General features: G+C 38.8%; 3 protein-coding genes and 1 long non-coding RNA gene across 6 annotated transcripts in view; 2 read left to right on the top strand and 2 right to left on the bottom strand.

Annotated features, from left to right (window-relative positions):
• The window catches only part of LOC144085624 (uncharacterized), a 5,652-nt gene extending 3,701 nt beyond the window's left edge, over positions 1–1,951 (top strand). For both annotated transcript variants that reach the window (XM_077615096.1, XM_077615094.1), the window contains exons 12-16: positions 71–218; positions 805–865; positions 924–1,054; positions 1,128–1,217; positions 1,305–1,951. In XM_077615096.1, the coding sequence (XP_077471222.1) occupies positions 71–218; positions 805–865; positions 924–1,054; positions 1,128–1,217; positions 1,305–1,322 (448 nt within the window). In that variant the 3' untranslated portion in view covers positions 1,323–1,951. The remainder of the gene's footprint in view (positions 1–70; positions 219–804; positions 866–923; positions 1,055–1,127; positions 1,218–1,304) is intronic.
• Positions 1,817–11,996, bottom strand: znf644a (zinc finger protein 644a). The gene is made up of 6 exons (XM_077615085.1): positions 11,683–11,996; positions 6,318–8,691; positions 5,091–5,660; positions 4,262–4,387; positions 4,084–4,186; positions 1,817–3,025 (listed from the first exon to the last, which is right to left on the bottom strand). Exons 2-6 carry the CDS (start codon positions 8,686–8,688, stop codon positions 2,809–2,811), a joined length of 3,387 nt encoding a protein of 1,128 aa, XP_077471211.1. The 5' UTR covers positions 8,689–8,691; positions 11,683–11,996; the 3' UTR covers positions 1,817–2,808.
• hfm1 (helicase for meiosis 1) lies at positions 11,806–24,810 on the top strand. The gene is made up of 42 exons (XM_077615084.1): positions 11,806–12,129; positions 12,948–13,047; positions 13,134–13,210; positions 13,313–13,547; positions 13,686–14,023; positions 14,745–14,786; positions 15,056–15,126; positions 15,717–15,849; positions 16,009–16,160; positions 16,242–16,319; positions 16,385–16,540; positions 16,624–16,824; positions 17,166–17,254; positions 17,357–17,400; positions 17,484–17,585; positions 17,704–17,849; positions 17,932–18,026; positions 18,456–18,589; positions 18,679–18,726; positions 18,930–19,049; positions 19,138–19,229; positions 19,317–19,423; positions 19,659–19,706; positions 19,805–19,902; positions 19,978–20,112; positions 20,184–20,269; positions 20,508–20,591; positions 20,808–20,965; positions 21,161–21,264; positions 21,409–21,591; positions 21,672–21,737; positions 21,823–21,947; positions 22,027–22,106; positions 22,181–22,278; positions 22,366–22,391; positions 22,467–22,644; positions 22,715–22,760; positions 22,916–22,988; positions 23,239–23,378; positions 24,302–24,383; positions 24,570–24,656; positions 24,742–24,810. Exons 2-41 carry the CDS (start codon positions 12,968–12,970, stop codon positions 24,576–24,578), a joined length of 4,359 nt encoding a protein of 1,452 aa, XP_077471210.1. The 5' UTR covers positions 11,806–12,129; positions 12,948–12,967; the 3' UTR covers positions 24,579–24,656; positions 24,742–24,810.
• LOC144085628 (uncharacterized) lies at positions 14,695–17,075 on the bottom strand. 2 transcript variants are annotated; one of them, XR_013304196.1, is made up of 2 exons: positions 16,801–17,075; positions 14,695–16,724 (listed from the first exon to the last, which is right to left on the bottom strand). It is a non-coding gene; the product is annotated as an uncharacterized LOC144085628 (long non-coding RNA). The 2 variants fall into 2 exon arrangements; XR_013304197.1 differs by having other exon boundaries at positions 16,883–17,075.

Raw genomic sequence — 24,810 nt, 5'->3', positions numbered from 1 at the left:
ACAATATCGCTCGCCCTACCAGCCCTGTAGCTGACGAGTTGGCGTGATATGAAAATATTGCCTTTTCAAGGATAACCATCAACTGTGACCTGTGTGATATCGAAGTGAGTGATGGGCAGGAGCTGGAGAAACACTTGGAAAGCAAAAGTCACTGGGACACCATGGAGAACATCCAGGAGCAAAATAACTACAACGATATGGCAATTGCCTTCCTGCAGGTGCTCACAAGTTATTTATACTCTTCGATAGTAATAATAGTGATTAATGTTGCAGCTTTTCCAGGGCTGAAAAATTGGTTTACATAAAAACTCCTGTTAGTCTATGTTGGGCGTTTTACACATGAATCTGCATAGAATTTCTGTTTTAAATAAAATGGTATGTTATGCAACTTTGGACCAGTTTTCAAAGCAAAAGTCGACGTTAATTTTGTTCATTAAGAAGATAATTATCGATCACAGGAGTTGTGTCAAGTAAAAACTATCCTTTTTTAATTTAGATGATATTTTTCCTATTGTTTTTTTGCATGCAATTATTTTTTAAAACTGAATTTTTGATTCCTATTTTCAATTCATATTCTCACTTTAGACTACACAGATAAGAGAACATTTACTATTTTAAAATATTTTACAAATTTAAATATAACTGAAGATAAATTTGATAACTTTCACAAGTTGCTCTTTTTTGCCCACTTTTTTTGTGAATAATTTAAGTAACCGAAAATTAAAAAGATGAAACCAAGAATATATTAAATGGTAATTAATCATGGCGGCCTGTACTCACTATTTAGTGTTTTTTCATTGGCAGGACGTCATGCAGTACAAGAGCATCAAGTCCAGCAGACCTGTCGATTACAGCCTTCTTCAAGGTATTAATGCACAGTCATGAACTTATTACCGCCACTGATCCATTCACTGTCTTTGCAGGTTTGCAGGAGAACGACCACATGACAAAGGTGTCCTTGTTCAACTGCGCGGCGTGCCAGGTCCTCGTCTCCACGGCGGCGGCGGCCGTGCAGAATCACATTTCCTCTCCGGAACACATTGCAAACACAAAGGTGATTGACATCCATTGTCATCAATGGAAAAAATAAATCGCAATTTGACTAAAAAAGTTTTTTTTTTCGGAAGGAATTTGATGCACAACGTAGTCAAGCGTCACTTAACAAAGCAGACGCCATCATGAAGGAGATGCAACCTCAGTTTGCTAATTTCATGAGGGTAATTTTTCATTCCTATTTAAAGATTTGCTATGAAAAGACATTGCAGCATTGAGTCAGTATTTTTCACTATATTTTTTTTTCACAGGGTTTCAACCACTTCTGACAAAAAAAGGTCCTCAAAAAGATGACCAAATCCTAGTGTTGTGAGTTCTCTTCCCTACTGTAAAAAAAGAAGTATTAAATATTTACATTTTTAATAAACAAGTCATTTGCTAAGAAATTGTGAACATTGTGTTAAAAAAGACTGTGTCATTCACTGTGCCCCATCACACCCTTTTCCGACCTATCGTCCCTTTTCCAAGCTTTTTGGTGAGTAGGTGTAGCCCCCGAAAAGTCGGAGGAGTCATAAAGAGCTTGTAATGCTACTTACAGTTGGGTAGTATATTAAACATTTCTAGAGTCTTCATTGGCTGCCGTTGAGAGCGCCAGATGTCCAATCCATTTGACTGGGAGGGTTGATGGAACCTGTCTGTCCGTCTTGGTGTCGGCTGATGGCTTATATGGGAAGTTGGCAATGATTTTAAATGATCACAAAGTCAAATATAACCCAAAATGTTAGCAATGATGTTCTCATTGGAAATTGGGAAGGAAAAAAAACACATTGTTGACAGTCAACTCGTTTTTTTATTTAGAACACAAATGTTTTAAGCCTTGTATTTGTGATATAGTACATTTCAAAATTAAATTATGTAAAAACTATATTTTAATTGTATTAAATATCGTCAATGGGAAGTGAGTGCATGAACTGCTCATTGATGTGTGTTGGTTTCTTAACATTAAGTTGTTGTATTAGAAATAAACCTATGGGGTAACATGATATCCAAAATGTGACTTGAATAGTTGAAATAAAACAAGTAATGTTTGATTTGAATCATTACATCAAAAACAAAATAGGAATTAATTTGACTTGAAATGGAATAGACACCTAGTTTAGCTTTACTTGCCATAGATTCCTTTACCCAAGTACCTGTATGTGTGTTACTAAAACTGACTGAATTTAAAATGTGAGATTAGAATATGAAAACTTGTTTTCAATGCAATGATTCGAACCAGACAATATTGTGTATTACATTATTCATTATTATTGACATGATTCAGATTGCATTTCAACTATTCAGGTATGACCAATTCTAGAAATTCAGATTCGGTTTCTGATGGCTGAAACCTTTTCTCCTGCCATTTTTTTGGTTTCAGCATTTTCACAAACTAAACACTCAATTTCTTCTCCCACTTGGTTGATAACAATGGAGTGGAAAAAAAAGCTTTTTTTTTCTCCCTTACGTAATAAATGAATACAGTAGAGGTGCTCCCAAATTTGAAAAAGTTTGAGGTAAAAGTTGTCTTGTAAAGACACGTACTGTAATGAAACAAAACGGTCCGGTTTGGAAGTGTTTTCCAAAATGGCGGTTGGAAGTGTTTTCCAAAATGGCGGCTGATGTAAAAATGGGGTGGCGACCTGTCTCCAACATAATCAAGGTTCTTAAAGATGAGAAATTGTTTACGTTTGGCCAGTACTTGTAAAAAAAGTGAAAAATGTACATACACAGAGTCTAGTGAAAATCTAAGCCCAAAAAGTTGTCCGTGGGTCTTCAGGAGCAGGAGGAGGCGGAGGCGGCGGCGGCGGCGGGCTGCGCGATTTCCGGGTCAGTCTTAACGCAAGAAGCTGCGTCGCTGGCGGGTGGCGAAGTCACCTCAACCATGCCCAGCCCGGTGCGTGGGACACCAGTGTTCATGATGTGTCTCTGTAAATGCTTGATCCAGTCCTCTTGGACAGACAAGGGACCTTGGAAGACCAGGTCGCAGAACCTGCAAGCCCAAAAAGCGCTAGTTGCTGTGGGCAGTGCAGCTCCATTCCAAGTGTTACCACTGTTTTCCTTCATTCGGAATGTATTTAACCCATTTGAGGATTATGATTTATATAAACGCTTTTATCGTATTTATTTAGGACAACCCTGTGACCCTTGTGAGGGAGGATAAGCGGACCAGAAAATGAATGAATATCGGAAACTATCGGAGCCTTTGGGCCACTTTGCCCCAAATTGTAGTTTTGGTGTATTTTACCATAGGTGATATCTATAAATGATTTTAAATAAAATGAATGAATTATTTTAAGGATACAAAATTAATTGATTTGATTGAGCAATGGTAAAAAATCTTTTTTTTAAAAATCTGAGTATATAAAGAAATAGATCATTATAAATAAAATAAATGAAAATGACCCCCAAAAAATGAAAACAAATTGTAATGGATTGGAAAAGAAAGAATGAAAATAAGTTTAGTTTGTGTCTATTTAAAATGAATCAAAATTATGTGATTCATATGAATTGCTAAAATGATAATATTTTACATTTATTAAACGTTTCATAAACATGAAAAATGTATGACAAACATGAATATGAAAACGCAACACTCAAACATTTTATTTGTAAACAATTAATATAAAACTATTTTGGGAGATTCAGTGTATTTAGAACAAAACAAAGCACAAAAATGTTGGTGGAATAATGCAACGCTTATTAAACTATCAGCTTTTTTTTAAAGACAGGAAAAAATATTGTTAATTATAAATTTTGTATAAATGCTATATTTAACTTTTTTTTAAAAATATTTCATGATGTGCTCTTTAAAATTAGTATATTGGTACAACAAATAACTGGCTTAGAGGTTCATTCAATTTTAAGTTATTATCCATCTATTCAACTTAATTAAATTATTCTTATTCTGATCATCTATTTTACATTTACAAATCAATTTGGACATTACCTGTCTGGTTTAAAGTCAAAAGTGGTCCTTTAGCACAAAAATTGATGACACACACAAAAAGGGCAATCATAAAAAAAAAAAATAATAATAATAATAATTACCTGCATGTCAGCCTGTACATTTCCTCTGGAGTTTGAGTTAACGTAAGCACTTTCTTCTTCGAGCTAGTCCTCAAACGCTGCCTCCTCGCTTTACAATCAAATTCTGAAAGAAAACATTGATTTTTTTTTTTTTTTTTTTTTAAGCATGCTTTCTAGAACGATTCGACCGGACACTAACCTGTTCTCTCCAGCAAGGACGCTCTTTTCCGTTTGGCACATGCTCGCAGATGGTTGGAGAGGCTAACGCCGCTGTGGAAAGTTGCCTTGCAGTGGAGACACACCTTCCGGTTGAATTCCCCTTTCTCTGTCAAAAACATAAATGTATACATTCCTCCACTATCCCTTTGGCACAAAAAATGATGGAATCAATTCATCCAGAATTGGAGGACATTTTGGCTTCAAAACTCTTGGACGATAAACCTTCAGTTTTCCAATTTGTTGCTGGATATTCAGCACTAATGAACTATTAAAGGCGTGTTCTGATCATTTAACACATTAATGGTAACAGTGTAACAGTAATATCTTAATTTGATCCTATACAGAAAAGAGAAAAAGTAAAGTACTTGTAAAGTAAGATACAGTAATCCCTCGAATATTGCGGTTAGCAAGAGTGGCTTCCGCTTACAATTTTCACCGTGGATTTTCACATTTTTATGAACTTAAAAAAAAAGTAATAATTAATAGCAGAAAAAAAAAATCGCAAAGTAGTGAGTTCGCAATAAGTGATGATGCGATAATCGAGGGATTACTGTATTTGTCTTAATCACAGTAACTAGATTGCAAATCCGATGCTATCTTTTTCCCAGGAGTAGAAGCTGTTATGCTTAGTTAAACCACCTTATCAAGACCATGCTAAAAAGGTTACACTTGCTTTGTTTTCTTCTTTCTTTCTTTTTTTCATTTTAGTATTTGGTGTGCGTTTTATTTCAAATTTGAAGTGTGGGTTGTAAAATGGCCTCCAATTTGAGAATGATCCAAACCTATGATTTTATTTTTTGATTTCTTACCCGATATTGGGATTGGCAGTGAAGCCGCAACTTTTGGTCCTAAATTTTGTTCACCGTTAGAGGAGACCATTAGGGGGTATTTGGACGAAGGGTAGGCCTCCTTTGGTTTGGTGTCTTCCTGGCACTTTCTTTTCTTCAGAATGCCTATTAACGCGGTGGTATCCGCAAACGAATCTTGTTCCTCCGACTTCATTTGCGGTTGCTCTCTTTCAGAGTCCGTTTCCAACACCGGCAACCTCGGCATGAGTGCTTTGACATCCGAATGCACCTCTGAGTCGGGGCTATCTTGGGAGAGTCCAAAAGAGGATGGCATGAAATGATTAGCACCGTAATGGAAGTGATTTTTTCTCTTTCCTAGAATGTGAACGGCCCTCAAGTACTCCTTTTTGTTACACATCAGCTCCTTGAGTACTATTAATGGAGATTTGTTCTTTGATAAATGGGCTCGACCGATCTTTTTGAGGTGGCCGCGTACGTGGTTGGATTGTCCTTTCCTATTATCGAACACATCCCCACATAATGGACAGGTGTAGGCATCGCTTTCCTCCACGTCAGGCTGCAACTGCAACACTGTAACGACACCACAAAAGACAACCGTCAATTAAATGGGATCGTTGTTTCTGTTTTGAAAGCATGCATGTGAACGGACCAACTGAAAAGGCTTCAACAACGGACCAAATGGTTGTGATATGAAACGGAGGAGGTGACTAAAGTTCGGGGTTGCAAGGGCAAAGGTCAAAAAGGTCAGAAAGTACATTTTTACCATAATTTGACAATGATTAAAAGGATTATCAAATTGCAGAATATTTGTAATACGAAGCGGAAGCGATGAATAAATGTAGGGTTTATGAGATAAAAGGTCACTTAGGTTAGAAAGGATAACTAAAATTTAATAGATTATCAAACTTGCAGGAAATGTTTGTAATATAAAAAGAAAGAGATGTGGACTACATGACATGAGATGTTATGGCTACAATGTTGAATTGTTTTTTTTTAATTTAAAAAAATGAATATGAAAGAGTAAAAAACAAAATACACGTAGTTACGACGGGCAATAATACAAAAGTTTGCCAGACTAACTGAGAATGCTCATGTTTCAGACAGACAGACCCTAAATGTAAATGGTTTGGAGTGTCTAGCACTGTCAATGACGATAATGAGTGCTCCTTTAACCACCCCCCAAAAAAGAATGAAATCAAATCATAAACAATCAAAACACCAAAGCACCTTTTTTCAATTTCCGGAATGAGGCGATCTTCTGTCGAACCTTGGGTTTGTCTTTATAAGCCACTTGCTCGGGGGTCAGAATGTGGCGTGCCGTGTAGGTCAAGCCAACCCTGTGAAGATGTCCTCTCACGTGATTGGACAATCCCACTCCCGACTGGAAGATAGCAGGGCAGTACGGGCAATTCTTGCACTCTAAATCTAGTTTTGGCGCATCGTCCCCGATGGATTCCGTCAACGGCATCTGGTGCGACTCAAAGGCATCTTGAAAAACCTCAGTTTCGATGCTTTCTTCTTTTATCGAAGGGTTGGTGTCGCCCGGCTCTTCGTTCTTCACTTTCTCAAAAAGCCTCTTGGACGCCTCCAGAGCGCCACGTATTGACATTCTTCGGCTATAAGTATAAATCATATTATGATTTTCGTGATTGACACCACTGCCAAGATCGCTTGTATCTTTAAAACTGAAAATATCATTTTTGTCGCCGTCCTCCACGTCTCGGTGGTTTAGCCGCTCGGAGCTCAGGAAAGGTTCTGGTGAAATAAAGCACGACTGTTGTTGGTCAGACGTGTTGCGGTACGGCGTTGACATCTTTCTTTTCGATGGAGATTTTTTGACGGGGATGTAGTTGGGCAAAGGGATTCTGTTAGCGAGTCTTTCCGTGTCATAAGACGATCGCATGAAGCCATTTGAAGATGAATTTGCAACTGCGGGATCAGAAACTTTCCGTCCATTAGTTGACTCCTGAGCGGAATTCCTCTGTTCTGCCGTCTTACGGTGTTTTTGTCGGGATAGCAGAACATTGATGGATTTGTCCAGTTTGGATTCTGTGAATTGGGACTTCAAACTTCTCCTGATTTTGTTACCTTTGAATAAGTCGGAAATGTCATTCGATCCGGCCTGAGAATGTCTTTTTGAAGGAACTTGATTCTTGATCATGATTTTGGACGTTAATTCTGCATCCTCCACGGGTGCGAAATGCGGAGGGTAATCCTCCTCGGACTGTTGTGCTTTTCTCTCGGCAAATTGCTCGGCTTCGTATTCCTCCAATTCTAACTGGTGGCGCCGCCAAAGGTGATTTTGAAAAACCGATTTGCTGAAGGCTTTGTAAGGACAAACGTTACACGAGAACATGTCCGATTCGTCTGCCCTGGACAGCGATTTCTGATTTCGGACTGCGTATTTTGTGTGCTGTATGATGTGTATCCGAAGATCGTGCCAAGTGACCGCTCTGAAGTTACATTTGTCGCATTTAAAATTCTTCTTGTCCTTGGCGTGGGTTTGTGCATGTTGAACAAAGGCTTTGGGGCAATTTGTTCCGAACGGACACTGAGGGCAGAAAAGCTTGGCGTCGCTATCCTCGTTATTATTCGTCCATCCTTTGAGTTTGTCGGGGAGTGTCGATCTTTTTTCATGGTGCGATCGTAAATGCTCAAGGAGTGCACTACTGTGTCGGAAAGACTCTCCGCATTCCCTACATATCAGAGTCTTTGATTTTGCAGTTTTGGCCGCCGGATCTTCGTGACATTTCATATGGCGCTGCAAATGATGGCGGTTGTCGAAAACAACCTTGCATTTTGAACAGGTGTAACGCGATGCTTTGTCTTCAAATTGGGAATTTAACCCCAGTCTTCCCTTAAAAGATGAAATGCCTCGACTTGCATTGTCCTCGTGCGAATGTCTTCGAAGGACTTGATTGATGACGTTCATGGTTCCATTGGGGAAAGTCCTTGACTGTTTGACGTCAGGAGGAATGCCCTCCACATGTTCGTCTTTACCAGAAAACTTCTGAGGTGAATATTGAATAAGATCGGAACATTGGTCTTCCAAGGGATCCACCATCATAAACGTGTCCATTTTACGTTTTCTTCTGCTCTGGGTGTTTAGAAGTTGCACTTCCTTTTTGGGTTCTGGACAAGAGAAATCATTGTGGTTTTCCCACACAAAGTGCACAAACTCTCTCCGGGGGTCACATTGGAGTTCGCTAATAGTGCTTAAGTCATCTGACGATTTCTTTGGCGATTCTTCATCAAAACCCCAAATTCCACAAGGGTCTAATTCTTGGACAGTTTTTAACTGGGTTATGCTTTTTTCCTCATCTTTTTCCATGGATATGCTGTTGACTTCATCAGCCTGTGTTGCCTCCTGAAAAGAAAGTCCATTTCCCAGGCCAACCGGCGACAACATATCAGTGCTAGACAAATTATCCAGGATATTGGGCTGCTTTCCCGAGGCATGGTAAAAAGAAACATTGCAAGTGGTTAATTCCTCTGCCATTTTCAGTGGTTCTTGTAGAAGGTGGAGGACACTAATGTCAGGATCTGCATCATTATCATCTCCATCGACACCAGCCAGACAGGACATTTCAGCTGCCATGACCTAAAAAAAAAAAAACAAGGAAAATAGGTTGAACTCTTTTTCGCATTTTTCTAAATCACACCAATACATACTGATCCCTGCATGAATTCTGAGATTTCTTGTAGGAAAGTGCCAAAAACATTGAAAAATATACTACGGCAGGTATATTCTGTAATCCATGGAAACAAACTAGTAACCCTAAATATTTGTTATTGTACATCTCATTAAAACACCTGTAGCAGCTATTTTGCCCACAGTTATTACATTTTGCATTTTCTCCCCATGCTTATCAAGGTTCTGTTTCTCCTACAACTGAAAACATGTAAGATTAATTTCAAATGAATTCCCCTGACCAAGGACCCAACTCCCAAGGCCTGGTTTTGGCCCCATTGTGTGACATGGTTGCTGCCCATTACTCCTCGGGGATAGATTAAAAATGAAAAACAATTCCAACATGACTCAGTGCCTGTAATAGGCTCACCTGTTTGCAACCTGAAGTTAAACTTTAAACTTAGATTTTTTATTTTTTTTTTACATGTACCTGTCAACCTCGACCAATTGCTCCCCTTATTAATGATTGTGATTCCCCTAATTAAGCGATAAAAAAACGTACAAATGCAACGCAGTACATATTTACTCACATAGGGCGCACGTAAGACTCTAAAAAAAATTCCAGAGTGGACGGCATTCTGACGCAATATATTTATATAGTGAAGAGGCGGGCGTGTGAAAGGGGAATGCGCGCGCGAACAATACTATTAGCAGTTGGCGATAACGTTTTCATCTGCTGCCAGTTACAGAGACGATCCGGATTAGAGCCGAAATGGATAAAACGAGATCGGTTTTACAAAAAACGTACTTAAAAAAATCCCATAAATTGTTACACAGCGTACACAATTTAAAGTGACCAAAAAGCATAAAATACGGAAAAGACGTATAAGTTGACAGGTATGTTTATGGCAGATGACTATAAAACAAGAGATCAACATTTCAGTTTTTATTTCTAAATATTTATAACTGGATTTGTTAGATTACATCTCATGGTTAATGTTTAGTTTTATACATTCACTGACATGTTTTCATACACATCTCAGTTTGTCATAAAAAAGGCCATGGAAGCCCGAGTTATGACATCTTTAATGTTTAGATTTGAACTTGAATGTTGGCTATCATGAGCAGCAGATGCAGTCTGTTCTTAAAGTTCATCCCAGAATTTTAAAGAAGGTTTTTAGACAACGTCAAATTGCAACTTCCCATTCTCACTGCTAAAAAAAGTGGTTAGACACATAGAGTCCTTTTTGTGCACACTCTCTATCACTAATGTTGTATTACAGTTCTTTTGATGTTTCTGTTTTGGAGATTGGTCTCTTCTACCCAATAATGTTAGTTATGCAGAACCATAGGTTTCTTTCTTTTTGACAGTTGAAATGGGTGTACTCTGGCCAATGATTAAGCAGTGGGGCTAATTGATTTTCCATCTTCTCTCAGCTTGTCTATGGAGTACCCATTGACGTCAGTCTGCCTCATGTTGGCTACACAATATTTTCTTAGAGAAAACCTAAACTTGAAACTCACCAAAAAAAAGAACTGTCCTTAATAAGGAAAACATAAATGTTGATAATTTGTCTGAAATTTTATGCGATCTGTGATTAATGATCGCTAACCATCGATCAATCGCAACTCCCATTGGTAACTACGCCCTACCCTTCCTTCGTCTACACCGCCTCTAGAGCATCTGAAAGGCCTCAACAACACATTCTACGCAACAGACCCATTATTTTATGAATCATAAACAAGACAGTTAGTCATTTCATGATTAGAACGTCCACCTCACAGTTCTGAAATCAAGGGTTCAATATTCCTGTGTGGCCTTTCCATGTACTTCTTCCCGGGCTTGCGTAGGTTTTATCTAGGTAGTCCGGTTTTCTTGCACATGCCAAACACGTGCATGTTAGGCTGATTGGAGGCTCAAAATTGGCCCTACGTAAAAGTGTGAGTAAGAATGGTTGCCCATGTCCTTGTGGCCCGCACTGGGCTGGACACCAATCAAGAAGTGACTCCACCTGTTAGCTGGGATAGGCTCCAGCACCCCCATGACGCTTGCTTAAGCATAAGTCCTAAACAATTTGCAATAACACCATCCCTGAGCCATATGTACCTATCGGCTTAAAAAAGGTTGCATAACATTGGTCTAAATTAGCATTTTTTTTACTACGGTTTTGTAGTACTTTAATTTTTGGTCAAAAATTCATTTTGAACTCAATTTATTCAAGCATTATTATCAAGCAAAATCAGATACTACGGTGATCAATATCACAAAAAACAGCTTTCAAATTTACTTTAAACCATTTTACTCATTATTTTATTGCCACTTGATGATGACGGATGTACAATCTTCCAACAGTTACATCCTCCTGAGTATTTAAATTGGTTTGTCTCTAGTAGAGGGCTCATCATTTTGAATTTGGAGGGCCGACACGCTGCCAACCCTCCCAGTTCAAATGGATTGGGCGTCTGTAGCCGTCAAAGGCAGCCAATGTGTACTGAGCCCAATGTTGGAGGCAGAAAGGCGATCGATTTGAAGGGTAATAAATGTGTCACAACAATCAAGCAAGGCAAAACAATATATAGTATGCGCGACAACAATGTCCCATAAATCACATTAATGTTATCTGGCTAAACCCCAGTGAATTGTGTGTAAAACAGAAACTTTCGTCTCTGTAGTTTGTATACCGGCTCACGGGGTAGTTGCAAAACGATTCCAGTGCAGCTTGGCTCATTCTTACTGTTTTTGTTTCTTAGAAAACACGTCATAGTGAGCATTGATAATCGCCCGTGTTGTTGGATGCTGCTTGGCATGAGCTGCAGACCATTTCCAACAAGGCTGCTCCATACCCCCCAAAAAACCTCATTACCTAAGCTAAACTGGAGCTAATGACAAACACTCTCCCCCACATTCGACATGGATCGTAATGAAATGTTAGAAGAGAGAAAATGACAAGCACACATTACCTCCCGACGGTGTGGATGGAGATTGGAGACGAGGAATGTCGTGCATTTGATAATTTTCGATTTTCGTCTTCCATCTACTTCACAGTCGCCATTTTCCGTGGTGGTCTGGAGTGGCACAGATCATTTTTTATGGGTAGTCGTTTGTTCATTTGCGCCTCTGATTGTAAAACGTACACGTTGGTCATGGGTGGCGTTTAACCGAGTTAACAATGTGTGCCTAAAAACGGAATAAACATAAGTGGATTTGCCGTCGCGAACAATTTAGTGACGCGACGTTACCAGCGCACGAGTGCACCCCCGCGAAATGTATTAATGGTCCGTTCCAAATAGGAGGCATAAAAAACGAGTTAATGAACCTCTTCCCTTTGGTGACAGATTTTGGAGGAGATTGATGGCCAATACATAGGGGTTTCCAATCGTTCAAATGGTGGCAATCTCAGTGATTGGGTATGTTTTAATAAATGAATATGAACACTTATTATTATGGGTATGAACTTTGCTCTCAAATGCTCAAATAGGCTTAGTTGATGAACGTTGGGCATTGGTGCCATTATGGCCCCGGGTCTATGTCGTTTTGCTGCATTGGTGGCTATAAATATATTTTGTTATTATTAGGTTACGTTTAAAATTGATGGAATTTAATTAAATACCTTTTTGGTAATAATAATTCATGTGTGAAGCTGCATTTTTTGAAGTTCTGCACATTTAATTCCCCAATGTTTTTTATTTACCATTTAAAAAACATACTAATGATATAAAATGATTATTAAGGTAAACATTTGATAAGAGTCCACTGTGTTCTCAATTAAACATTAGAAGTGCCTGGTAGTGATTTAGAAATGTTCTTTTTCCATCAGGCAAAGCAAGTGACGACTCAAACTTTTTATGCTAAATGTGGTCATTGTGCTAATTTGAGCTCACATTAGCATTGGTGAAGGAACCCATTTAGGAACAGAGGTAATAAATATATAACTTCATATACTAGACAAAGAACTAATTTGATAAGATTAAATGTATATTCAGTTCCCTCCTAATTAGTCTCAAATGAATAAAAAATCTTTGATATGCACTATTTACTGTGCTGCTAGCATGTCACCAGCATGCTAGCTTGTCATTAGCAATGCAAATGCTAATTCATTTTAGTACATGTCTGAGTGAAAATTAACTCCAAAACGGGCTTGATAATATTTTCGTTTATATGTATATATTAGCATTAATATTACCATTTAATATTTATCTAAATATATATGCTTTTACTTAACAAGGGTTACAAAATTATGCACTAATGAATAAGATGTTGGACTCCGATGACAGCACCTGGCCTTTCCAGAATAGTTTCTTTGAGAAACCTTTTGTCCAGAAAGTGTGAGTACAATGAAAAATCCCTGAACTTTCCCATCCCGTAAACAATGAAAAATGATATAGATACTTTTAAATTGATTTATTTTTAGGAAGCCACTGCACCAGGAGGTCAGACCAAGGCAGCTGAAGCCACCTCCATGTCTTTCACAGATACCAGCCACCCAGGGTATGCAAGAAAGGGCAGTCACCCACTACCCTTTATGTAGAATATTATGTTTTAGATTAGAATTCATTCCTTTTCACAGACCTAACTTTTTTTCCCCCACAGGTCTCCAAATAGTGTCAAACAATCCCTTTGAGAAGGAAAATAACAACATCCAAGAGTACACAGGGGGCTACAACAAATTTAGCTTTGGCGGTGGTGAAGGTTTTAAGGACCCTCATCAAGGCCCCTATCAGAGTCAAATAGAAAGAGAACACATTCAGCAAGATACTGATCAAGAAAGTTTTTGCATGAAGTATTCATCTGTGGGTGGTAGAAAGCGCCCAGGTTTGCAGAAAAGGCAAGTGGGAATTTTGTATTTATTCAAACATGAAATGCCCAGTCTTCCATGTTCCTAGTGCATATGTGTAACCTTCAAACTGGATTGCAGCCACAAGAGTCTTCATGTTTTGCTCTCTCGTACTCCCTCCCACAACAGCTTGTTCAAGGCTCCTGCGTTAAGGCATGGATGTGACTCGTCAAACCCAAATGACCTCTGTCAAAGTCACACAGCATCCAGAACCCAAACTTTTCGCAGCCCAGTTGCCATGGCAACAGCAGCACCTCCTCCTGATTTCCAGCCACCGAGGATGACGTTTCACAGAGCCGCTCCTCCATCCCCCTTCCAGCCGGCCTCCTTCCTCCCCCCTCGTCTAGTCTCATCTGCAGTCGGCGGCATCAACCCCCCCCAGCAGGCGGTCCATGTCGAAAGGCAGGACAAGGACACAAAGAGAGCCTCAGTTCCATCCACGGTGCCTCCACCGCTCCATATCCAAGGTTCAATATGACACTGTTTAAAAACACTCACACTGCTTATGGTGTGTTGAGGTATTTTTATTGCCATTACAACAATTACATTAAAACAATTAGTATCTAGCTTCTAAATAATTCTGTATTTTATGAGCATACAAACATCCAGCCTCGACAGCAGCTGCCTTAATGTGCTTTGGTTGCGAATGAGGTGAAGTAAGGTGAGGTCATTGACCGTCTAGCTAGTTGTAAGTGAATATACTTACCACTAGATGGTAGAAAGGAACAGTAGCAGGTAGGGGAAAAAATATTTTTTCCCCAATATTCAGGGTTTCCCTCAGAAATCTTGTGAAACCTGTTAGTGGAGAAGTTCACCAGAGGCCACCATATTTATAAAAAAAATAAAATAAAATCTAAATACACTTAAACAGACAAACAAAATAGATCGTATCCATTATTTTCACTTAACCTGGTAAATTTCAAAACAATGCATTGCCGCTCACAAAGTAAAATAAATGACCTTAAAGTGTAAACGTAGGCAAGGGGTAAAACCAACTAAGAAAAGAAAAAGAAAGTACCATGTGACCTCTGCAAATTGGATTAGTACAAGCTAATCCAATCACATAACTGACATTTAAAAAATGTGTACCTACTCAAAGTCCATGGTGAAACAAAAACAAAACACTCACTCATGGATATGCAGTAGAGAAAAGTGTACAATTTTAATGGGGTGCTTTGTGTTTTGCAGGTTCTTCAGAATCTGACTTTTTGCGCCCAGTGTCTGAAATCCGTATCCTTTTTACTAAACCCAAAAATAATAAAATAATTATAAGCCCTGTAAATTGAAAGAAAATGTCTTCCAATTTTTACACTCCAGGCAGGTCACTCAACAACAACAGACAAATTCAAATATCAAGGATTTTTTGTAACAAAACAAATATCTTCAGACATTTCTATTGAACATAATTATAAAACTAAAAATGAAATCCACTTTACTGGATTTTAAATGAAATGTTTACACAAATAATTGACATTCCATTTCCTGACCCATGCTAACAGCAGCTAAATTCAGATCCGTCTTTAGCGAGTTCCCGTTTTTCAACTACGTCCAGTCCAAAGCTCTCGATGATGTAAGTATGATGGTATGTCACCCTGCACAGGGTGTCCATTTTACTCATTAGCTGTTATTGATGGTGTAAGACGTCCAAATCATTTTGACAAGGAGGGATGCTACCATTCTCTGATAGGCTCTGCATCATTGGCACTCAAATATGAGTATTCACAGCCTGTCCTAACTGTTTAAATAAATTGGACGTCTCTCGTTGTCAAAGACGGGTAATGAGTTAAACACTATAAATACTCATGATTTAAAAAAACAACAACTTTAGAGTTATTGGAGGCAACCAAATTCAAAGCATTCCCATGTTTCCCTCCTCTGTGACCTATGACTCTTTCTCTTGAGTTACAAATTCTATAATCCTTTATTGTGTTTTTGCAAATTCCTTTTCTAGCTTCTGTGACCTTTGGCATAATTTCTCTTAAAGTAATTTAGAATATTGACTTTTGACATACTACATGACGCAAAATGTGATGCCTATGTATGACAACACGTTTGTTTTGTTTTATTTTTAAATCACAAAAAAGGCACTTGCCCTGTTAAGGGTTAAAGTGATGCTTGCTCATTTGAGACAGTGCGTGCATCTTTGTTGGTTTGTCTCAGATTCTTTACACAGACAAGAACTTTGTGGCATGTGCTCCGACCGGATCTGGGAAAACCGTGCTGTTTGAACTCGCCATTATTCACCTGTTGATGAAGACTTCAGAGCCATGGCATAATGTGAAAGCTGTGTATAGTGAGTTACTTTGAATGAATGAATGTATCAGGGCCATCTGATTCATTTTGACTGGGACAGGCTGCCTGTCTCAGTCAAAATCAACTGCATGTTTAGCGCCATCTATGGCAGCCAGTGAGTTAAATTTGTATGCAGATTTTTTCTTTCTTTTCTTGCCAGTGGCTCCCATCAAAGCTCTCTGCAGTCAGTGTTTTGAGAATTGGACAAATAAGTTTGGTCCCTTGGGGCTGAAATGCAAGGAACTCACAGGTGACACCGAGATTGACGATTTTTTTGAAATCCAAGATGCTCACATCATCCTGACCACTCCAGTATGTGATAGCAATCCAAGAGAAAAACTGAAGCCAAAGACTCACTTAATTATGTAATATAACGATGCATTTCTTGCCAAGGAAAAATGGGACAGCATGACAAGAAGGTGGAAAGACAACTGTCTTCTACAGTTGGTGAGACTCTTTTTGATAGACGAGGTAAGTGTTTTCATCCATTCTTTGTTTTGATAGGCTGTGATGTGACTGATCATGTGTTCCTTCAGGTTCATGTCGTGAAGAATGCCGCCCGTGGTGCTACTCTAGAAGTGGTGGTCAGCAGGATGAAGGCGGTCCATGACTACATGGCTGTCCAAAACCAAGACACAGGCATCGCTATGAGGTTTTTGGCAGTGTCAGCAACTATACCTAATGTTTCCGATGTAAGGGCATTTAGTTTGGTTCGAATCGCTAGCTTTCGTGGCACGTACAGTGGTTGAGCCTTTGGCTTTTATCTTATGTTTAGATCGCAGACTGGCTGTCCAATGAGAAGGGTCCAGCTTCATATCTCCATTTGGATGACAGCCACCGGCCGGTGAAGCTGAAGAAGATCGTTTTAGGATTCCCCTGCGACGAAAACCAATCAGAGTTTAAGTTTGACTTGTCTCTAAATTACAAGATGGCCTCAATCATACAGACTTACTCAGACCATAAGCCAGCTTTAGTGGTGCGTCTTCTCATTTGAAAAATTCAAGTAGCATTTATTGTAGGTCAGGGATACTCACACTCAAAAGATCCACTTTTCAATGAGCCAACGTCCCGCGATCTACTTTGTTGTTAGGGTTTAAATTGCTGCGGGTGCAGCTTTTTGTTCCACAGACACTTTATTATTGTGCCTAAACAAGAAGCACCTGACTGCAATCCACTGATTGCACTTGTAACATACCACATTTGTGGAAAGGTATCACATATGACTTACTACAGGGGTGTTCAAACTTTTTTGCTCCAAGATCTACTTTTCAAGGAGTTAACCTTCCACGATGTGACACCAATTATCTTCTTTTATAGTTTTGCTCCACAAGGAAAGGAACTCAGCAGTCAGCTGCTGTTCTGGCCAAGGATACCAGGTTTCTTTTACCATTTGAACACAAGCAAAGGTGCATACTCCACTACATAAATGACAGATTATAGCATCCAATAACTTTTCAGTTTAAAAAAACTTTGGAAGTCGGCCAATCACTCATATTCTTGACTTGCAGGTTGATAAAATATGCTCAGTCCCTCCTGGATTCAAAATTGAGAGGTATATTTTTGGGTCATATACAATGATGTGCTTTATCAAACACGTGGTAATGATTGACAATATTGTTGAATTTGTTTACATAGATCTGGTGGTACTAGGAATTGGTTACCACCACGCCGGAGTTGAAGCATCGGACAGAAAAGTGATAGAAAAAGCTTTTACGCTTGCAGACCTACCTGTCCTTTGTAAGACTGCTTGTCTGTGAAACACAATTGAGTTTTTCTTTTCTGTCAAATCTTTGCCAAACAGCTAGATGTTGCATTAATTTGGTTATGGCTGGCTGCCTCTGTTCAACTCCTACAGTTACCACACGAACTCTGGCGATGGGAGTGAACCTTCCTGCTCACCTCGTGGTGATCAAGTCCACAATGCAGTATTCTGGAGGCTCTTGTGAGGAGTACAGCGAGGCAGACCTGCTGCAGATGATTGGCCGTGCTGGACGACCTCAGGTATTGACCTACTACCAACGAAATAAAAATTGGGGGAAATTCTTCAAAGCTAATTCTTCATGAATTCACTTTCTTGTGCTAGTTTGACACATCTGCCACTGCAGTGATCATGACCAAAATGCAAACCAGGGACAAGCATACAAAACTGATGAGCGGGATGGAGATTATTGAGAGCAGGTATGTAGCAAGCCAGAGTAGTATGACGCAAGATGCACAAAACTAGAAAGTAAAATGCCAAAACTATTCCTGTTGATCATCATGCTATCCAGATACAGCCCGCCACCTTTTTGTGTAAAAGAGATTTTTTTTTTTTAAGTGACTTCATGTTTCTCGCAACAGAAATTAGAGAATAATTACATCTTTTTTCACAGAATTTAGTTTAACATTAAAAAATGGGGGAAAACACGTCTTTTAATTAAAAAGAAAAAGAAAATGTCTCTACATCCCCTTTCAACAACTAGTGAATTCATTTACAACATCAGTTTACGATTAGTAGTTGATTCATTGTGGCAGCCAATGGCGCACTCCATCAAGCAGAAGTATGATGTGGCCCACGGCAAAAATGAGTTTGACACTCTTTCTGTACATCAAATGTGTTTTGGACAGTTTGCACAGTCACCTAGTGGAGCACCTGAATGCTGAGATTGTTCTCCAAACTATCAGTAATGTCAGCATGGCTCAGGATTGGATACGCTCCACTTTCCTCTACATCCGAGCGCTGAAGAATCCCTTTCACTATGGTTAGTTTTTCCACACAAGCTCTTTTTTACCATGAAGGCGAAGCGGATTAGTGTTACGGTCGTAGTATCAATGATTTTGTGACCATCAGGTTTCCCTATTGACTTGGACAGAAGTGGGATTGAATCTAAACTTCATGGTAGTTTTTTTTCCCCTTCCTATATTTCCACGTTCCATGTTCAAACATCAAATCATTAGCTGCCATTGACGGTGACAGACGTCCATTCAACTTTGACTGGGATGGATTGCTGGCAGTCATAATGGATTGGATGTCAATCACCGTCAATGGCATTAAGATATGATGGTTCACTGACAAATTCTGTTCCTCCATGCCTATTGTAGAACTCTGTTTGAAGAACCTCAACGCTCTGCATTCTATCGGTCTGATCATTATGGATGAGGACATCAGTGTTAGACCTACAGGTAGCAAAGCACCTTATACTATATTGTATACGCGGTCAGGTAAGATATTTCCTGTTTGGTTTACATACCTGTACATTTCTTGCTTCATTTCTCTTGTTAATGTGACCCAAATGTTTATTTTCCCAAGAGGCTGGAAGGCTGATGGCAAGATACTGTATTGCTTTCGACACTATGAGGCAGTTTAACAAATTGTCTGGCACAGAGAATCTGTCCGACCTGGTAGGTTCGAGTCCAAATATCAGTATTTTGGGTGATCCTAGAATTTCTGTGGTGTCAGCTATCAATTCAAAATTTTCTGGTGGACAGATAGGGCTTGTGTCGAAGAGCCGAGAATTTTGCGACATCCAGTTGAGAGTCACAGAGAAGAGACAGTTGAATACCATGAACCGGGATGCGAACAGGACCACAATCAGGTCACGTCATTGGCAATTACATTTTAACAGTTTTGATTTCAATAAATTGGACTCTCATGATACGAGCATCTCACCTTACGATTTTATCACAATAGCAGCAGACATATTGAGTCTCATTATTTCAATATTGTCGTGTCCATCCATCAATTCATCTGCTACCGCTTCAGGAAAATCAAAATATACGTTTGACATCCATGTTAAACAATAGTCAAATAATCTCAAATGTGCTTGTCAGGTTCCCAATGGAAGGAAAGATAAAAAGCAGTGATATGAAAGTGAACTGGTGGGTGAATTTATTTCTCTTGACAAAAGAACCTTACGTCCTATTAACAGGAATACCTGCTTCAATTTGTTCTTCCGCGTTTATTAATTTCCTTACAGCTTGATTCAAGCTCAGTTAGGATCCATCTCAATTCAAGAGTTTGGCCTGACACAGGACACAGCAAAAATTTTCAGGAACGGCTTCCGCATTAGCAGGTGTAAGTGTATAAAAGCAGAGGCAACCAGTTGTGTTTAACCTCTTAAAACATTTCTGTGTTTTCACTTGCTATCAGGCCTTTCTGAATACCTTAGTCAGCATTCCAACATGGGCTTCAGTACTCTGCTCAACGCACTGATCCTGGCCAAATGTTTCAGAGCAAAACTCTGGGAGAACTCGCTGTATGTCTCCAAACAGCTTGGCAAAATAGGTAAAAATCACTGGAATAAAAAAAGTCAAATCGTATTTCCGTACAAAATCCAAAGAACACTTGTGTTTCAGGGCAAACTCTATCAACTGCTATGGTGAATGCTGGACTCACCACATTCAGCAAGATAGAGCAAACCAACCCAAGAGAGATTGAGATGGTCAGTTTACATGTGCATTTTTCAAAGTCTAAAGGAATATGTATATTTCTTTTGTGAAGGTGGATTTATTAGACTTCTATCATTATTTACAATGCTGCTCTTTTAACATGCTAAACATGAGATACTGGAACATTGTTGTTATGTCCTTTACTTTACGTGATTTACCCTGGGCCTTGAGTTTGAATACATTATTTAAGTTTTTACCAATTAAATGTTCAGGCTTTGCTGTTTTGTACAGATTCTCAACAGACATCCACCGTTTGGAAACCAAATTCAAGAATCTGTCTTGTATCTCCCAAAGTATGAGCTGACTTTGGAACAGGTAAAAACAACTTGACTTGCATGTTCATCTGTCAGTGCCATTGATGGAAATAGATGTCCAATCCATTCAAACTGGCACGGAAGTTCAATTGGACGGCATTTATGTCAGCCAATGAGTTAAATAAATGATACTGTGAAGATTTTTTTCATGTAAAATGTATAAATCCAATCTTTTTTTTGTTGTTGTTGTTGTTGTTGTAACTTCTGTACTGCACAGCTGCCAAGATACAGCAGCAGTATTGCTGAGGTTGTTGTGAAAGTAACCCTAAAAAACCAAGAGTTGCTGCTGTCCAAGAGAACCGCTCCAGACCATCACTATATGTCTTTGCTGGTCGGAGACTCAGACAACAATTGTGTCTTCCGCCAAAAATTCACGTAAGGGATGTTTGACAAAGTCAGATTAGTTGTATATAAGAGACATTTATGTGAAAATGTGTCAAGGTTTTTTACAGTCAAGCTTTTAATGCATTTTATCCCTTATTTGGTGAAACTAGACTCCTGAATGTCAGTAATATGTATGCTTTTAAAAAAATATATTTTTTATTTATTTAAGTCGTTCTCTTTATCCAGTGACATCTCACTGTTGAAGTGCAGTACGTGGTCAAAAAAGATCGACGTGAAAAAGGCCTTGAAAGGAAATGAGATCCTAGTTCATCTGATCAGTTCAGAATATGGTGATTTTTTAACAAAAATCTACAGTTAATGTTTAAAACTGTCCCCCATTTTTTGTGGTGTACCACAAAACATGTGAAAACGTAAAAACCACGAAAAAACGAGGAAATACTTTAAATGCAGTGGAAATTCTTCCTCTCTTGTAGTTGGCCTAGACGTCCAACATAAATTGACGGTGTATTACTGTGGCACATCCGAGCTGAAAACTGAAATTGTGTCCTACATGTCACATGATTCGACTGGAAACAGTTCACAGCAGCCAACAAAAAACTTACAGTCTGTTGGCAAAGCTGCATGTCGACGGAGAAACACTACATCTAAAGAACCAGGTAACTACTGGGGTGACCGAATGGATTTTATTTAGGCTTTAAAATTCCGATAATTCCGATAAGAACATCTTTGTGAGCAGATGGAGTTAATAAAAGACAGTGCAACCACCTCTGCAAGAATAAGAACCAGTGCGGCCATGACTGTTGTAAGTAAATGTATATATCGTTTCCGTGAAGCTACACAAACACTAATTGGTCCAAGTGTACTGAGCAGCTTTCATCTGCTCCAAGGTAAAATCGGTGTAGCTGTGGTACGAAAGAGAGTGCCAAGTAAAACTGGGTGTTTTTCTTCCTTTTTGGATGACCTGAAGAGTAGGTGTGATACACTTGGGCCCTCTGTAGTCAAACGACTGAAGGTGATATGATGCCTAACTCTCACAGTGAATGTATTTTTTGGTATCAGAATTGATTTATATCTGAATATTATTTTGTTAGATGAAAATGATGATGGACGGTGTGGGTGTGAACATGGAGCAGTTTGTGTACAAAGCTAAGAAACAGCATACATTATCCAGGTGATACTATGAGACAGTAATCACTAATAATACAATATAAAATGAGGCTTAATTTTTTTAAATCTTACTTAAAGTGATGGTGGATACCACCTCGATGCTCCTGATGAGATAGTGAACCTGACAGAAGAAGGTTCTTCACAGTATCTACACCAGGAGGATGAATTTGACAATGGTACTGCTTGGTCACTTCCTTGACATTGAAGAGTTCCAAGTGTAACACTAAACTAATTCTCTCTATCATTTGTTTAATTAATCAAAGAGAGGAATGCTGGATTCCATGCTACTGTGAGTAAGAGCTCATAAAAAGCACTCGAACTCATTAAAGACAGTTGACTACATCTGGCATGTGCTACCCCACAGAGTCCCTGGCAAGGGTCCAATCAGACCACTCACAGCAACAGTCAGACATTTTCTCAAATTCCATGTATCACCTTTGACCTGGGAAATGATTGGGACAACTTGGACGATGAGGAACTTGTTCAAGCCGGTGACACATTCCTGACTCAAACTCAACAATCAACAGAAAGCAAAACATCAGGTTGTTTTTTCTAGGTTTAACATTATCTAGTGTGTACTGTAAGGCAAAAGTGATATTCATATTTGCACAGGTTATCTGACTACGCAGCAGTGTCGCCCCACCGGCATTGCACTGAGGTAGGCCCAAAACATATCTTTCATATTCGAAAAGTATACTTATGGCACCACAAATATTATATAGACTGTGTCTGATTCAAGTTGAGCTCCATGCAAGTTAAAATCACATAAAAAAGATGAAATATCAAACTTTTATATACATCTTTTTTCTGAAGGACAAGTTCTCAGGCTGCACCAAACAGTCCTGGACCTTCTTTGTCTACACCTAGACTGCAGAACCAAGCAAAGGTGGGTGTATATTGACTAGTATATGAAATGTTGATAAGTGATGAGACACCTTATTAGAGTACAATGTAGATGTACGTCATTTGCAAAGTTATAAATAATTGTATTTATTTTTTGGGCACTTGCCAACAGATTTTCAGGGTCATTTTAAAGACTGAATAAATGTCCACTTTAGTGGCCATTGTCTGTAAAAGTTGAGCAGCTCTGCCATTGGTAATAATGTATTTGGTTTGTGATTCATTCCATTTTTAAGGTGCAGAATCAAAGCATGTTCAGTACAGTTGTTACTCCAAAAGCACCAGAAAAAACTTCAAATCCAATGGCCCAGCTCACTCCAAGGTTTAATTTTTTCACGAGTGGACCAATTGACGCAATCGCAAGTGACAACTGCAGGTGCGTGTCCATTTAAATATTACTGGTTTTTATTCCCTTGCAAATGTATTGCCAAATTGTCCATGAAACTGAAGTTAGATGGAAGCCCACCTTATGTTCTATTTTCCACAGCAACAAAGAAGACATTTTCGTTGGTATTTTTGATGGCATATTCTAAAACTACCGGATGACGGAATGAGTATGAAAAAATGTATTATTTCCACTTGTTTGATGTTTTGGGACGTTTTCTAGTCCGCACGTGCTGGTTTGTTGAAAGTTTTTGTTAAAATATTTCTTCAGCGTCTGAAGCAACAAATGCGGTGTTAATAGTACATTATTAATGGGAGTTTGTTCTCATGTTGACTTTGCAAGAACAGACTAATGGAATTTGTTATTTTGCATGTACTAAAATGTATTTATTATATTTACATAGTAAATAAAGGCGGTGTTCATGTACTATCAAAAATTTCAATCATTTTAGAATTTATAATTTGTTATTTATTTCTTAGCTTGATATCAGACTGTAAACCTTAGTGGCCGTGGTATTTCGACATAGTATCGCGAGAACTCTATTTTGTGACGTCAAATAAGCGGGTAGTTTGTTGGTGAAAAAAAGCGCCGGTCGCAGAAGTGAAACTTTATAAATTGTGATTTTTGCAATAATTAACCATCGTTTCTCGAGCAAATAATCTCTCCTCGTTCAGGAAAGTGTAACATACACTTACTTTGAATGTCACCGCACTTTACGTCGAACATTTAAGGTAGGTTTCTCTTTGTTTTGTTTGGAACCTTAGCAGACTTAAGCTAATAAAGTTGCTATCGTGATTTAAAAAAAGTTAAAATGATAATAATAATTTGTTTCGACTGAAATTGAGTTATTACAGTTATTTACAGCCGAGTCGTGAGTGCGGAGTGAGTTTATCATGTATTCATTGTCCTTTCAGATGGAGCCTTGTGTTGTTTGCACCGATGAAATATTTGCAACAGACGGTGTTGTCAAGTCTGGACACAAGAAAAAAATCTCAAGTGAGTTGAAGTGTGCTTCCATAGCAAGCCTGCACTACTTCTGAAATGTTTAAAAATCATTATATGTGACGGGTTTACAGTCAAAGTGGATAAAACGTCTATTGCTGTCAATGGCGCAAAGACTTCTAACGCATGACCTTACAATGTCATGAATATTGGTTCCAATAACAAGACATTTTCCTCCAGGGGATGTGAAGTCGGGCATAGAATTACTGTACAAAGCTGTTCCTCAGCTGGCCAAGACTTTTCGCATCATAGAGAAAATTGGAGAAGGTAGGTATACAGTTTGTCGACAGTTTAATACCTACGTTTTTTATCCCTTTTCTTTGCATCCATACAATTTTTTTGGGTACTTCAGGAACATTCAGCTCCGTCTACCTTGGTGAGGCTCGCATGCAAGATGGCAGCAGAGGCTTGTTTGCCCTTA

The sequence above is a fragment of the Stigmatopora argus genome, chromosome 12, assembly GCF_051989625.1.
Source record: "Stigmatopora argus isolate UIUO_Sarg chromosome 12, RoL_Sarg_1.0, whole genome shotgun sequence".
Lineage (NCBI taxonomy): Eukaryota > Metazoa > Chordata > Actinopteri > Syngnathiformes > Syngnathidae > Stigmatopora > Stigmatopora argus.
The sequence above is the reverse complement of the archived record's forward strand: the minus strand, read 5'-3'. Positions and strand labels throughout refer to the sequence as shown.

Excerpts from the sequence above, each read along its gene's own strand:
- znf644a (XM_077615085.1), bottom strand. The coding sequence starts at position 8,688 with ATGGCAGCTGAAATGTCCTGTCTGGCTGGTGTCGATGGAGATGATAAT. Across the intron at positions 5,661-6,317 it reads ATTCCGGAAATTGAAAAAAG|TGTTGCAGTTGCAGCCTGAC; the intron begins GTGCTTTGGTGT and ends GTGTCGTTACAG. Across the intron at positions 3,026-4,083 it reads ATGTACAGGCTGACATGCAG|GTTCTGCGACCTGGTCTTCC; the intron begins GTAATTATTATT and ends TTGGGCTTGCAG.
- hfm1 (XM_077615084.1), top strand. The coding sequence starts at position 12,968 with ATGAATAAGATGTTGGACTCCGATGACAGCACCTGGCCTTTCCAGAAT. Across the intron at positions 20,113-20,183 it reads CAAACAGCTTGGCAAAATAG|GGCAAACTCTATCAACTGCT; the intron begins GTAAAAATCACT and ends CTTGTGTTTCAG. Across the intron at positions 20,270-20,507 it reads ACCCAAGAGAGATTGAGATG|ATTCTCAACAGACATCCACC; the intron begins GTCAGTTTACAT and ends TGTTTTGTACAG.